At 36.0% G+C, this 12,526-nt stretch overlaps 1 protein-coding gene across 1 annotated transcript in view; it reads left to right on the top strand.

The window, feature by feature from the left end:
• LOC107570054 (immunoglobulin superfamily DCC subclass member 3-like) overlaps positions 1 to 12,526 on the top strand; it is a 20,948-nt gene that overhangs the window by 5,462 nt on the left and 2,960 nt on the right. The window contains exons 2-10 of the mRNA XM_016256246.1: positions 2,646 to 2,951; positions 3,183 to 3,327; positions 5,108 to 5,241; positions 6,137 to 6,277; positions 7,439 to 7,597; positions 10,158 to 10,323; positions 11,140 to 11,390; positions 11,476 to 11,640; positions 11,796 to 11,984. Coding sequence (XP_016111732.1) covers positions 2,646 to 2,951; positions 3,183 to 3,327; positions 5,108 to 5,241; positions 6,137 to 6,277; positions 7,439 to 7,597; positions 10,158 to 10,323; positions 11,140 to 11,390; positions 11,476 to 11,640; positions 11,796 to 11,984 — 1,656 coding nt within the window. The remainder of the gene's footprint in view (positions 1 to 2,645; positions 2,952 to 3,182; positions 3,328 to 5,107; positions 5,242 to 6,136; positions 6,278 to 7,438; positions 7,598 to 10,157; positions 10,324 to 11,139; positions 11,391 to 11,475; positions 11,641 to 11,795; positions 11,985 to 12,526) is intronic.

A 12,526-nucleotide genomic window follows, 5' to 3' on the forward strand; every position in this document is an offset into this window, starting at 1 on the left:
GTAATTTCTCTGATCACAAATGCAGACAGAGTTTTATGTTTACGTGACGCGATGCGTAAAAAGACAGAATAAGTCATTATAATCATAATTCGGCCAATCACAACGCACTGGATAGCTGGCCAATCACAGCACACCTCACTCTTCAGAACGATGAGCTTTGTAAAAATCGATGCGTTTCAGAAAGGCGGGGCATAGAGGAGAAACAATAATGTACAGTATGTGGAAAATAATGTGTTTTTTGAACCTTAAACCGCATAAACATTTCATTACACCAAATACACAAAATAATGTTATTTTTAGCAACATCATATGACCCCTTTAAAACAAGAGCAAATATCTGTAAATGATACTGATAACTATAACCATAACTATAGTGGTAACTGTAATTATAACTATAACTATAAACATTTTGTTTGTGGTTTTATTTGGTGTTTGAAGTCTGTTTTTATGCTTAAAACAAGAATAAATAGAAGAAAATTTCCAGTACATTTTCCAGAGTTTTGGACACTTTCTGAAAATGTTTGGATACTTTTGCAAAGTTTCAGGAAATGTACTGGAAATGTTCTGCCCCTTTGCAACCTTACCTGACTGCCAATGACTGTATCAGTTCTGCTCCATTATGTTATATGTGATGTGCAGTGTTGGGCTAGTTACTCAAATAATGTAATATATTACTCATTACTAGTTACTCCTTTCAAAAGTAATATTGTTACTTATTATTTTCTGGTAACAGTAATTAGTTACTATTAGTATTAGTAACTAAGTACTAGTACTATTAGTAAATAGTTACACTACTAGTTACATTAGTTTCAAGAGCAAATATCTGTAAATGATACTGATAACTATAACCATAACTATAGTGGTAACTGTAATTATAACTATAACTATAAACATTTTGTTTGTGGTTTTATTTGGTGTTTGAGGTCTGTTTTTGTGCTTAAAACAAGTTTCCAGTTTTGGAAACTTTCTGAAAATGTTTGGATACTTTTGCAAAGTTTCAGGAAATGTACTGGAAATGTTCTGCCCTTTTGCAACCTTATCTGACTGCCAATGATTACTATCACAATAACAATTACAACAACTATAATGAGACTATAACAAATCTATAAAGATAGCTATATTATCATCCATACTAGCAGTAAGTGTAAGTATAACTATAACAAAAACTAACAACTGTATAAATGTTTTGTTTGGTTTTTTTGGTGTTTGAGGTCAGTTTTTTATGGTCAACAAGAATAAATATCTGCCAATGGGATCAGAAAACTCAACCTGTGAATTAAGTTTATTTTTCTTACTTCATTGATATATATTAGTTATCATTTTAATTATAAATTCACTTCATTTTCCAATTTCTCAGAAAACAATACTTATGTCATTTTGATTCTAAAGTAAATGTATCTAGATTAAAGAATGTATCTAGATGTTTGTGTTGGAAAATGAGAAAAAATATTGAGGAAGAGCATTGCTTTTTGCAGTGAATATATATAATTAAAAATACTGAATTTAAAAATAGTTCATCTTCATATTTGATATGATTATAAAGCTTTGCTTGTGTATCTTATTCGGTTCTGTATCAGTTCTGCTCCATTATGTTATATGTGATGTGCAGTGTTGGGCTAGTTACTCAAATAATGTAATATATTACTCATTACTAGTTACTCCTTTCAAAAGTAATATTGTTACTTATTATTTTCTGGTAACAGTAATTAGTTACTATTAGTATTAGTAACTAAGTACTAGTACTATTAGTAAATAGTTACACTACTAGTTACATTAGTTTTTCTTCACACCCCAACAGTTGTTGTAACTGTGTATCTTCCACGTAATATTCCTCTAGAATGTTACTACCAACATATTTCTGCCTCATCATTTGACCAAAATCCATTGGATTGGATCAGAAGTTATTACAAACACTCAATAGTGATTGATAGTGACATCCAAGTAGAAGAAGTGTTATATTAATCTCATTAATTGTCATGTGTAGCTTGAAGCTAATTGTAATTTCTCCGTTACCCATATACGATTATATTTCATTATGTATTATAAAATCACAAAAGTTTGTAAGAAACCGTTTAATTTTCCAAAAAGATTTTTAATTATAGTAATATAATGTGCCACATGCTGATCAGAGGCATGTAATGCCAGAGCAAAGTCCAGCCACAACTTACACAACTCTTTCCTGACAAAATCAATATAATGCAATATTTCTATCTGCTGAATGTAAGCTTCCATATTACATATTCCAAGCTTGCCTGCTGCACTGGGGACATCACATGCATGTGCGAGTCATGAAAATTATGAAAATAAATCTAGGAATTATTTGATTGTTGGATTTTAAATCAGGGTTGAGGCATCAAAATTAACTAAGCTGTTTTATGGATGGTAACTTATTAGGAAATCCTATTAGTATTTAGTTACACTTCTAGTTACTGCAAAAAGTAATATTATTACAGTAACTAAGTTACTAGTAATTGGTTACTGCCCAACACTGGCGATGTGATATGAGTAACAGTTTTCCTCCATCAGGTTTTCATCATCATCATCATCATGAATCGTTCGTAAGCATCAGTTCCTCTCAGATTACTCAGACGGATGTCTCTCTGTTTAATTCCTCGTCATCACACTCTCCTGTTGTTGTCTTGCAGGTTTGGGCAGAGCTTCAGAGTTGGCCTTCATTAAAGAACCCAGTGATGTCATCGCAGTGAGGGACCGCCCCCTCATGCTGGACTGTCAGGTAGAGGGGGAGGGGCCTATCACCATCACCTGGCGGCGGAACGGCGTTCCCGTTCCTCTGGGAGCCAGAGCGGCCGTGCTGGATAATGGGACGCTCCTGATCCGAAACTTCCAGAAACGGCAAGACGGGGATGAGAGCGATGCTGGCGAGTACGACTGTGCGGCACAGAACCGATATGGGCTGCTCATCAGCCGCAAAGCACATGTGCAGCTGGCCTGTGAGTGACACAAACACACTTCAGAAAGAAAAAGCTCTCTAATATCTCAATAGTTTCTCTCATTTATTATCCTGAGTCTGCTTTAGGAAAAACAGACATGACAAAGTTGATACACCTGCTTAAACCAGCCTAATGTGGGTAGCTGGTGGTTTTAGAGGGATGTAGGGTCTGTGTTTGCAGTGATTTGAGCTTCTGTAACTCATGTGATGTGATATTTGTCTTCTCTCTCAGCGCTGCCCAAGTTCCACACACACCCAGAATCCATGAGTGTGGACGAGGGTGGCGTCGCTCGATTTCACTGCGCCGTCAGCGGCGTCCCAGAGGCCAACATCACCTGGGAAAGAAACAGAACAGCTCTCAACGCTGATGATAACAGGTACACGAATACAGCCTGGAACAAACACAACAATACATCAAATATGTTGAACAGGAATGAACATTTATGTTTTACATTTATGTGTTTTTTTCTCAAAGCCAGAAACCAACTCTGGATTATCTGCGTTTAAGGCCTGTTCTCACCAAAAATAACTGTAAACACAACAATAACTGTAATGATAAACAATAACTATAATAAAAGCTATAACGAAACTATAAACATACCTATAATGAGAACAATAATGAGAACTATAACAATGAATGTAATGGTAACTATAATGAGTATGATGACTATAACAAAAACAATAACTATTACGATACATATAAATATAACAAAACTATAAACAACAATAACTATAATGATGACTGATAACTATAACGAAACTAAACATAACTGCAATGATAATAATAATAATAATGAGAAGTAGAACAATGAATATAACTATGACAAAATAACTATAATGATAATATCTATAACGCTAACTATAATGCTAACGATAATAATAACTGTAACCATAGCGAAAACTAACTATAATAATAACGATAACTAACTATAATAATAATGATAACTAACTATAACGATAACAATGATAACTATAATAACGATAATGGTAACTATGACAATAATGATATAACCAGCAATAAAGATAACAATAACGATAACTAAGTATAATGATGATAAAAACTGTAACAATAACAATGATATCAATAACGATAACAATGAAAATAATGATAACTTTAACTATAATGATAATAATTATAACAATAGCTGTAATGATAATGCTAACTATAATGCTAAAGATAACAATAACTGTAACCATAACGATAACTAACTAGAATAATAACGATAACTAACTATAACAATAACAATGATAACTATAATAACAATAATGATAACTATTACGATAATGGTAACTATAACAATAACAATGATAACTATAATAACAATAAATATAACAATAATGGTAACTATAACAATAATGATATCTATAATGATTATGGTAGCTAACCATAACCAGAAATAAAGATAACGATAACTAAGTATAATGATGATAAAAACTGTAACAATAACAATGACATCAATAACGATAACAATGAAAATAACGATAACTTTAACTATAATGATAATAATTATAACGATAACTGTAATGATAATGCTAACTATAACGCTAACTAAAATAATAACGATAACTAACTATAACGATAACAATGATGACTATAAATATAATGATAATAATAATGGTAACTATAACAATAACGATATTTTTAGTGATTATGATAGCTAACTATAACCAGCAATAAAGAAAACAATAACAATAACTAACTATAATGATGATTATAACTATAACAACAACAATGATTTCAATAACGATAACAATGAAAATAACGGTAACTTTAACTATAATTATAATGATAACTGTAATGATAGCTATAACAATAACTATAATGATTACGTAACTATAAAACTGACAACTATATCTACAATGAAAACAGTAGCTATAACACTAACTATATTAATAACTATAATGATAAGAATGGTAATGCTAATTTTAACTATGAATTTTAACTATAATGCTAGCTATATTAGTGTCTGCACCAGTGGATGATAATGTTCATGTCTATTCGTTCATCAGCTGAAAACAATCGCTCTGACAGTGATTCCAGTGATATCGTTCCGCTGTGTCGTTATAGTTGTGGTGTGAACTATTCACCATTTTTTTTTACTTTATGGTTATAGTAATTGATTTTGGTGTGAATGTGCCGTATGTGTGTGTGTTCAGGTACACTCTCCTGCCCAACGGTATCCTGCACATCACAGGAGTGCGTCAGGCTGACAGCGGCAGCTACCGCTGCGTCGCTAAAAACATCGCAAACACTCGCTACAGTCACGAGGCTCAGCTGTCAGTCACAGGTAGAGCCGAGGCCGTCCTTCATCTGCTGATACGATCTGAACTGCTGAGCATCTCTGAATGACCCGTCTCTGTCTCTGTCTCAGTCGCAGCTAATCGTCTCTATAAGGAGCCGGCGATTCTCTATAAATATAATGATAATAATAATGGTAACTATAACAATAACGATATTTTTAGTGATTATGATAGCTAACTATAACCAGCAATAAAGAAAACAATAACAATAACTAACTATAATGATGATTATAACTATAACAACAACAATGATTTCAATAACGATAACAATGAAAATAACGGTAACTTTAACTATAATTATAATGATAACTGTAATGATAGCTATAACAATAACTATAATGATTACGTAACTATAAAAATGACAACTATATCTACAATGAAAACAGTAGCTATAACACTAACTATATTAATAACTATAATGATAAGAATGGTAATGCTAATTTTAACTATGAATTTTAACTATAATGCTAGCTATATTAGTGTCTGCACCAGTGGACGATAATGTTCATGTCTATTCGTTCATCAGCTGAAAACAATCGCTCTGACAGTGATTCCAGTGATATCGTTCCGCTGTGTCGTTATAGTTGTGGTGTGAACTATTCACCATTTTTTTTAACTTTATGGTTATAGTAATTGATTTTGGTGTGAATGTGCCGTATGTGTGTGTGTTCAGGTACACTCTCCTGCCCAACGGTATCCTGCACATCACAGGAGTGCGTCAGGCTGACAGCGGCAGCTACCGCTGCGTCGCTAAAAACATCGCAAACACTCGCTACAGTCACGAGGCTCAGCTGTCAGTCACAGGTAGAGCCGAGGCCGTCCTTCATCTGCTGATACGATCTGAACTGCTGAGCATCTCTGAATGACCCGTCTCTGTCTCTGTCTCAGTCGCAGCTAATCGTCTCTATAAGGAGCCGGCGATTCTCTCTGGGCCGCAGAATCTCACTCTGAACATTCACCAGACCGCCATCCTGGAGTGCATCGCCACTGGAAACCCGCGGCCCATCGTGTCCTGGAGCAGGCTGGGTAAAAACCACATGAAGAGCTCAAGATGACAAAACCAGATCAAATCAGCTAAAACAACTCAATATATCTCATTTCAGTTCATCCACTCAACAACTGCTCGATGTCTTTGAAGAACTATAATGCTAACTATCTATAACGATAACAATAACTATAATGATAATAATGATAACTATAGGAACTATAGCAATAACAATAATGATTATATTTACAACACTAATTACTATAACGATAACTATATTGATAAAGCTAATTACTAAAATGATAACAATTACTATAACTATATCAACAACGATAATCATTATAATGATAATTACTGTAATGTGAACTATAGCTATCATTAACGATAATTACTATCGTAATGATAACAATAACTATATCGATAACTATATAAATAACACTAATTACGATAAAAACGATAACTATATCAGCAACGACCATTATTATAAAGATAATTACTGTAATGTGAACAATAACGATAATTACTATAATGATAACAATAACGATAATTATATCAATATTATTATAATGATAACGATAGCAATAATACATATAACAACAATTACTATATTACTATGCTATAATATATTACTATGTATATATTACTATTATATTACTATAATAATAACAATAATTATAACCATAACTATAACACAAATATAACTATAACAATAATGATTGTAACTATAATGAACGTAATGACTATAACAATAACTGTAATACAACTATAACAGAACTATAAAGAGCAATAATTATAATGATAACTACATTAGCGTCAACACCTGCAAACTATAGCGTTGTTTTGTTGTTAGCGTTCGTTGTTTTTGGTCTTTAAAGAACCAGGATTCTCATGGTCTTGGAAAACCTGGATAATATGAGGAAGACTCACTTTAAAATTGTGATTTCTAGACCTGGAAAACTCATGGAAATTATTACAATCTAAAAATGCCATTTTGTCAAGCTGAAAAATATTTCATGCAGAAACTGTGAGTAAAAATGACTGGAAAAATAATGCAAAATTATTGGTTAAAAAGAGCAGAAACCCTGAAGAACGTTCAGCTCTTAAATCGTCCGCAATCCTAAAACTTGTATTAATTGTAATATATTTGAGTTATTACTACTTTCAGTCTCTGGACGCTGTGTGTTTGTGTTTGTGTTTGTCAGACGGTCGCTCCATCGGCGTGGAGGGCATCCAGGTGTTGGGCACCGGTAACCTCATCATCTCAGACGTGTCTCTGCAGCACTCAGGTGTGTACGTCTGCTCCGCCAACCGACCCGGAACCAGGATGAGGAGAACCGCGCTGGGACGACTGGTGGTGCAAGGTACTATAAACACACACACCATCACACGAGTCAAACCTGGGGTTCAGTTCAGTTTAGTGTAACTGAAGCACTGCACAGAGACAGACTCATCAGAAAAGCTGAGTATTTCTAACTTTAATTATCGTCAGTGTGTGAGGATATTAATGACTGATGCACTTCCTGTTACACAGGAAACTGAACAATAGCTAACCAGAGACCAGGCTTCATTTCCACACACACTCTCTCTCTATTCTCTATTAGAGCAGTGGAGCAGTGTTTCACTGTGACTAAGGGCTTTGACTGTGACCTCTGACCCCCCACCCCCAGGGCACCTCTAGCCTCATTAGCATATGGGAGGGGCTTGTAGATGGTCTGGTGAGCTCGTCTGGTTTGAGCAGCAGCTGCGATACATACACACACTCGACAGCCAGATGGAGAGACACACACACAGGCAGACGGGTGTTTGTGTGTGTGTTTTATCAAAATCATCTTTTGACATTTCATATTTAACATGGATAAAAGACAAGAAATGCACACATAGCCCCCACAGGAAGTGAATGAACTAAAGCCGCACACACAGACACTTGAGATCCCATTAAACTAAAGTGTGTGTGTGTGTGTGTGTGTGTGTGTGTGTGTGTGTGTGTGTGTGTGTGTGTGTGTGTGTGTGTGTGTGTGTGTGTGTGTGTGTGTGTGTGTGTGTGTGTGTGTAACAAACACTTACAATAGAGCTGGAGTACTGCAGAGTATTTCAGTGTTTTGCAGCTCTGGAGAGTGTTTTATGGTGTTTTGCTAGAGTATTTTACGGTATTGTTTAATATTTTAGTGTTTTACAGCACTGTGGAGTATTTTATGGCGTTTTACTAGAGTATTTTACGGTATTGTTTAATATTTTAGTGTTTTACAGCACTGTGGAGTATTTTATGGCGTTTTACTAGAGTATTTTACGGTATTGTTTAATATTTTAGTGTTTTACAGCACTGTGGAGTATTTTATGGCGTTTTACTAGAGTATTTTACGGTATTGTTTAATATTTTAGTGTTTTACAGCACTGTGGAGTATTTTATGGCGTTTTACTAGAGTATTTTACGGTATTGTTTAATATTTTAGTGTTTTACAGCACTGTGGAGTATTTTATGGCGTTTTACTAGAGTATTTTACGGTATTGTTTAATATTTTAGTGTTTTACAGCACTGTGGAGTATTTTATGGCGTTTTACTAGAGTATTTTACGGTATTGTTTAATATTTTAGTGTTTTACAGCACTGTGGAGTATTTTATGGCGTTTTACTAGAGTATTTTACGGTATTGTTTAATATTTTAGTGTTTTACAGCACTGTGGAGTATTTTATGGCGTTTTACTAGAGTATTTTACGGTATTGTTTAATATTTTAGTGTTTTACAGCACTGTGGAGTATTTTATGGCGTTTTACTAGAGTATTTTACGGTATTGTTTAATATTTTAGTGTTTTACAGCACTGTGGAGTATTTTATGGCGTTTTACTAGAGTATTTTACGGTATTGTTTAATATTTTAGTGTTTTACAGCACTGTGGAGTATTTTATGGCGTTTTACTAGAGTATTTTACGGTATTGTTTAATATTTTAGTGTTTTACAGCACTGTGGAGTATTTTATGGCGTTTTACTAGAGTATTTTACGGTATTGTTTAATATTTTAGTGTTTTACAGCACTGTGGAGTATTTTATGGCGTTTTACTAGAGTATTTTACGGTATTGTTTAATATTTTAGTGTTTTACAGCACTGTGGAGTATTTTATGGCGTTTTACTAGAGTATTGTACAGCACCGTTACATTTTTTTGTGTTTTACAGCACTGTGGAGTATTTTATGGCGCTTTACTAGAGTATTTTACGGTATTGTTGAATATTTTAGTGTTTTACAGCACTGTGGAGTATTTTCTGTTGTTTTAAAATATTAAATTTTACAGTGCTATTAAATATTTTACATTGTTTTACAGCACTGTGGAGTATTTTATGGCGTTTTACTAGAGTATTTTACTGTATTGTTAAATATTTTAGTGTTTTACAGCACTGTGGAGTATTTTATGGCGTTTTACTAGAGTATTTTACAGCACCGTTACATTTTTTTGTGTTTTACAGCACTGTGGAGTATTTTACTGGAGTGAAGAGCCTCCAGAGCACATTTCTTACACAATTAAATAGTTCCTAAAATTAAATAAATGGCTTTCACATTGTCTTTAGTAAAATATTAGCTGTAAACATTTTCTTATTTTTAGAAAAAGAACAAATTATGGAATAAAAAATATATATAAAATGATTATAATGCAACATACAATTGCATCAAGTTGCATTATCTTTGCAAAATTATTCATTATTAAACATTTGCTTATTTTAAAAAAAAATAGAAAAAGAAATTAATTCCATGATTTCTGACCAGTCTTTCTTTAGAAAGTAGAATGAAATATTCTTCAATTCAGAAAATGTGAAAACAGTCTGTTCACCGCTGCTCAAATGCGGCATTCACTCATGTATTTATACAACAAATGCATAATATTGCATAGTGTAAATCAACTGTAATGAACTCTCTCTGTGTGTCGTTCAGCTCCTCCGGAGTTCCTGCAGTGGCCTCAGTCCGTGTCGAAGCCGGCGGGCAGCAGTGCCGTCTTCACCTGTCAGGCTCAAGGTGTTCCTGATCCACACCTCATCTGGCTGAAGAACGGCAAGATCCTCACACCTGGAGACAACGTCAAACTCTCCAACAACAACAAGTGAGAGCCAACCTACTGCTGCATCCTCACTGCTGACATATCAAAGAACAATCTATTGTTTTCAAATGGAACAGTTTATTCAACATTTAGACAAAATATATTTTTTAAATTGCATATGTTTTGTATTATATTTGCTGCATCAGGATTGTATGGCTCATACAGTGAGAATATGCAGGGGAAAACAGCTCAATTTTATTCAGACTCAATTCAGAGCAAAAATATGAATTTGCTGCAGATGCTGATATTTATGTTGAAATTCTGATGCTTGTAATGTAAATCAGTGAGATCTTTATAACAGTAGAGCAAATACTAACATAAAATGATCTAAATATCAGCGGTCGCTCTATATCTCCAGTAATCTGTCTCAGTAAGATGAGAGTGAAATGATCCAAACATATAAAGCAGTGATTGAGAGCTGAAGAAATAAACGTGAGATGTTCTGGAGGCTTGTGAAGATCATTCCTCCGCTGAGGAACAGTGAAAGTAAAGCTTCTGGAAACAAACGCTCCTCAAAAGATCCTGAGGATCAGATTTGAGACTCTAAAACATGATTGATGGAGAATCAAGTAAAGCTGAGCTGCTTCAGTGCAGTAAGTGTTCATCTGGAGATATTACTGCAGTTATTCTGACCTTTACTTGATCAAAATCAGTCCAGATTTGACACGAGAAGCTCCAGCTCCAGTTACACTAAAAGAGCTTTGACTGGATAAAAACCTCTAAACGATCAATCAGAGACAGAAGGTGTGGAGCAGATTGAGTGTGACACTGAGTTTTGATCAGATGTTGGTGTAAATGATGATGTGTGTTGATCTGCAGCACACTGGCGGTGACACGCATCACGGCTGAAGACGAGGCCATCTATCAGTGCATCGCGGAGAACAGCGCAGGAACCAACCAGGCCAGCGCTCGTCTCGCCGTCTCTCCATCCCTCGATCTCCCAGAAGCCCCTCAGGACCTGACGGTCACGCCGCTCTCCACCACTTCTCTACGGGTGCGCTGGACGCAGCCGGAGCCGCACGTGACGGACGGCATCATCGGATACGTGCTGCACATCCGCAAACTGGGAGGTGAGATGAACCACGAGACCATCAGACTCCGAATCAGACTCCAGACTGATGACTGACTGACTGAATGATGCTTGTGTGCTTTCAGAGCCGGACAGCAGCGAGCTTCAGGAAGCCGTCAGCAAAGACACGTTTCAGCACGACTTCACGAACCTGCAGGCCTCCACCACCTTCTCCATCTATGTGAAAGCGTATTCACCGCTGGGAGCCAGTCAGCAGTCCAACAGCGTCATCGTCACCACACACGGAGCCGGTAAGAGTTTACATGCGTATGTGACTAATTAAACTCATGACATATATATATATATATATGTGTACATTTGCTAAAGGTTGACCAAAACTGTATGGTAATGTTTGTTGTACACTCTTACTAGTCACTCTCACTAATCTCACCCATCTGTCTGTCAGTTCCCACGATGCCCAGCTTCTTCACGAAGGTTCTGAACAGCACAGCGATGCAGGTGTTCTGGGAGCTTCCAGCTAAAGCTGGTCGAGTGGAGGGATACAGACTCTCTCATCGCATGCTGCCACAGCAAGAGTTTAGACACGAGGAGCGATTCCCCGCTCACATCAACACACACACCATCTCTAACCTCGGTCAGTACACACACACACACACACACACACACACACTCATACACTCACACATACACTCACACATCAACACACACACCATCTCTAACCTCGGTCAGTACACCCGCACACACAGTGGAGGGATACAGACTCTCTCATCGCATGCTGCCACAACAAGAGTTTAGACACGAGGAGCGATTCCCCGCTCACATCAACACACACACCATCTCTAACCTCGGTCAGTACACACACACACACACACACACACACACACTCATACACTCACACTTCCCCTCTCACATCAACACACACACCATCTCTAACCTCGGTCAGTACACACACACACACACACACACACACACACTCATACACTCACACATACACTCACACATCAACACACACACCATCTCTAACCTCGGTCAGTACACACACACACACATACACTCACACACTCACACATCAACACACACACACACACATATTCTCACTCTCACACACACACACACACATCAGTCTGACAGTCAGTGTGTGTCTCCTGCAGAATCGTCAGCGGCGTATGAGATCCA

Source organism: Sinocyclocheilus grahami, unplaced genomic scaffold, assembly GCF_001515645.1.
Source record: "Sinocyclocheilus grahami isolate Dianchi unplaced genomic scaffold, SAMN03320097.WGS_v1.1 scaffold1410.1, whole genome shotgun sequence".
Taxonomy (NCBI): Eukaryota; Metazoa; Chordata; class Actinopteri; order Cypriniformes; family Cyprinidae; genus Sinocyclocheilus; species Sinocyclocheilus grahami.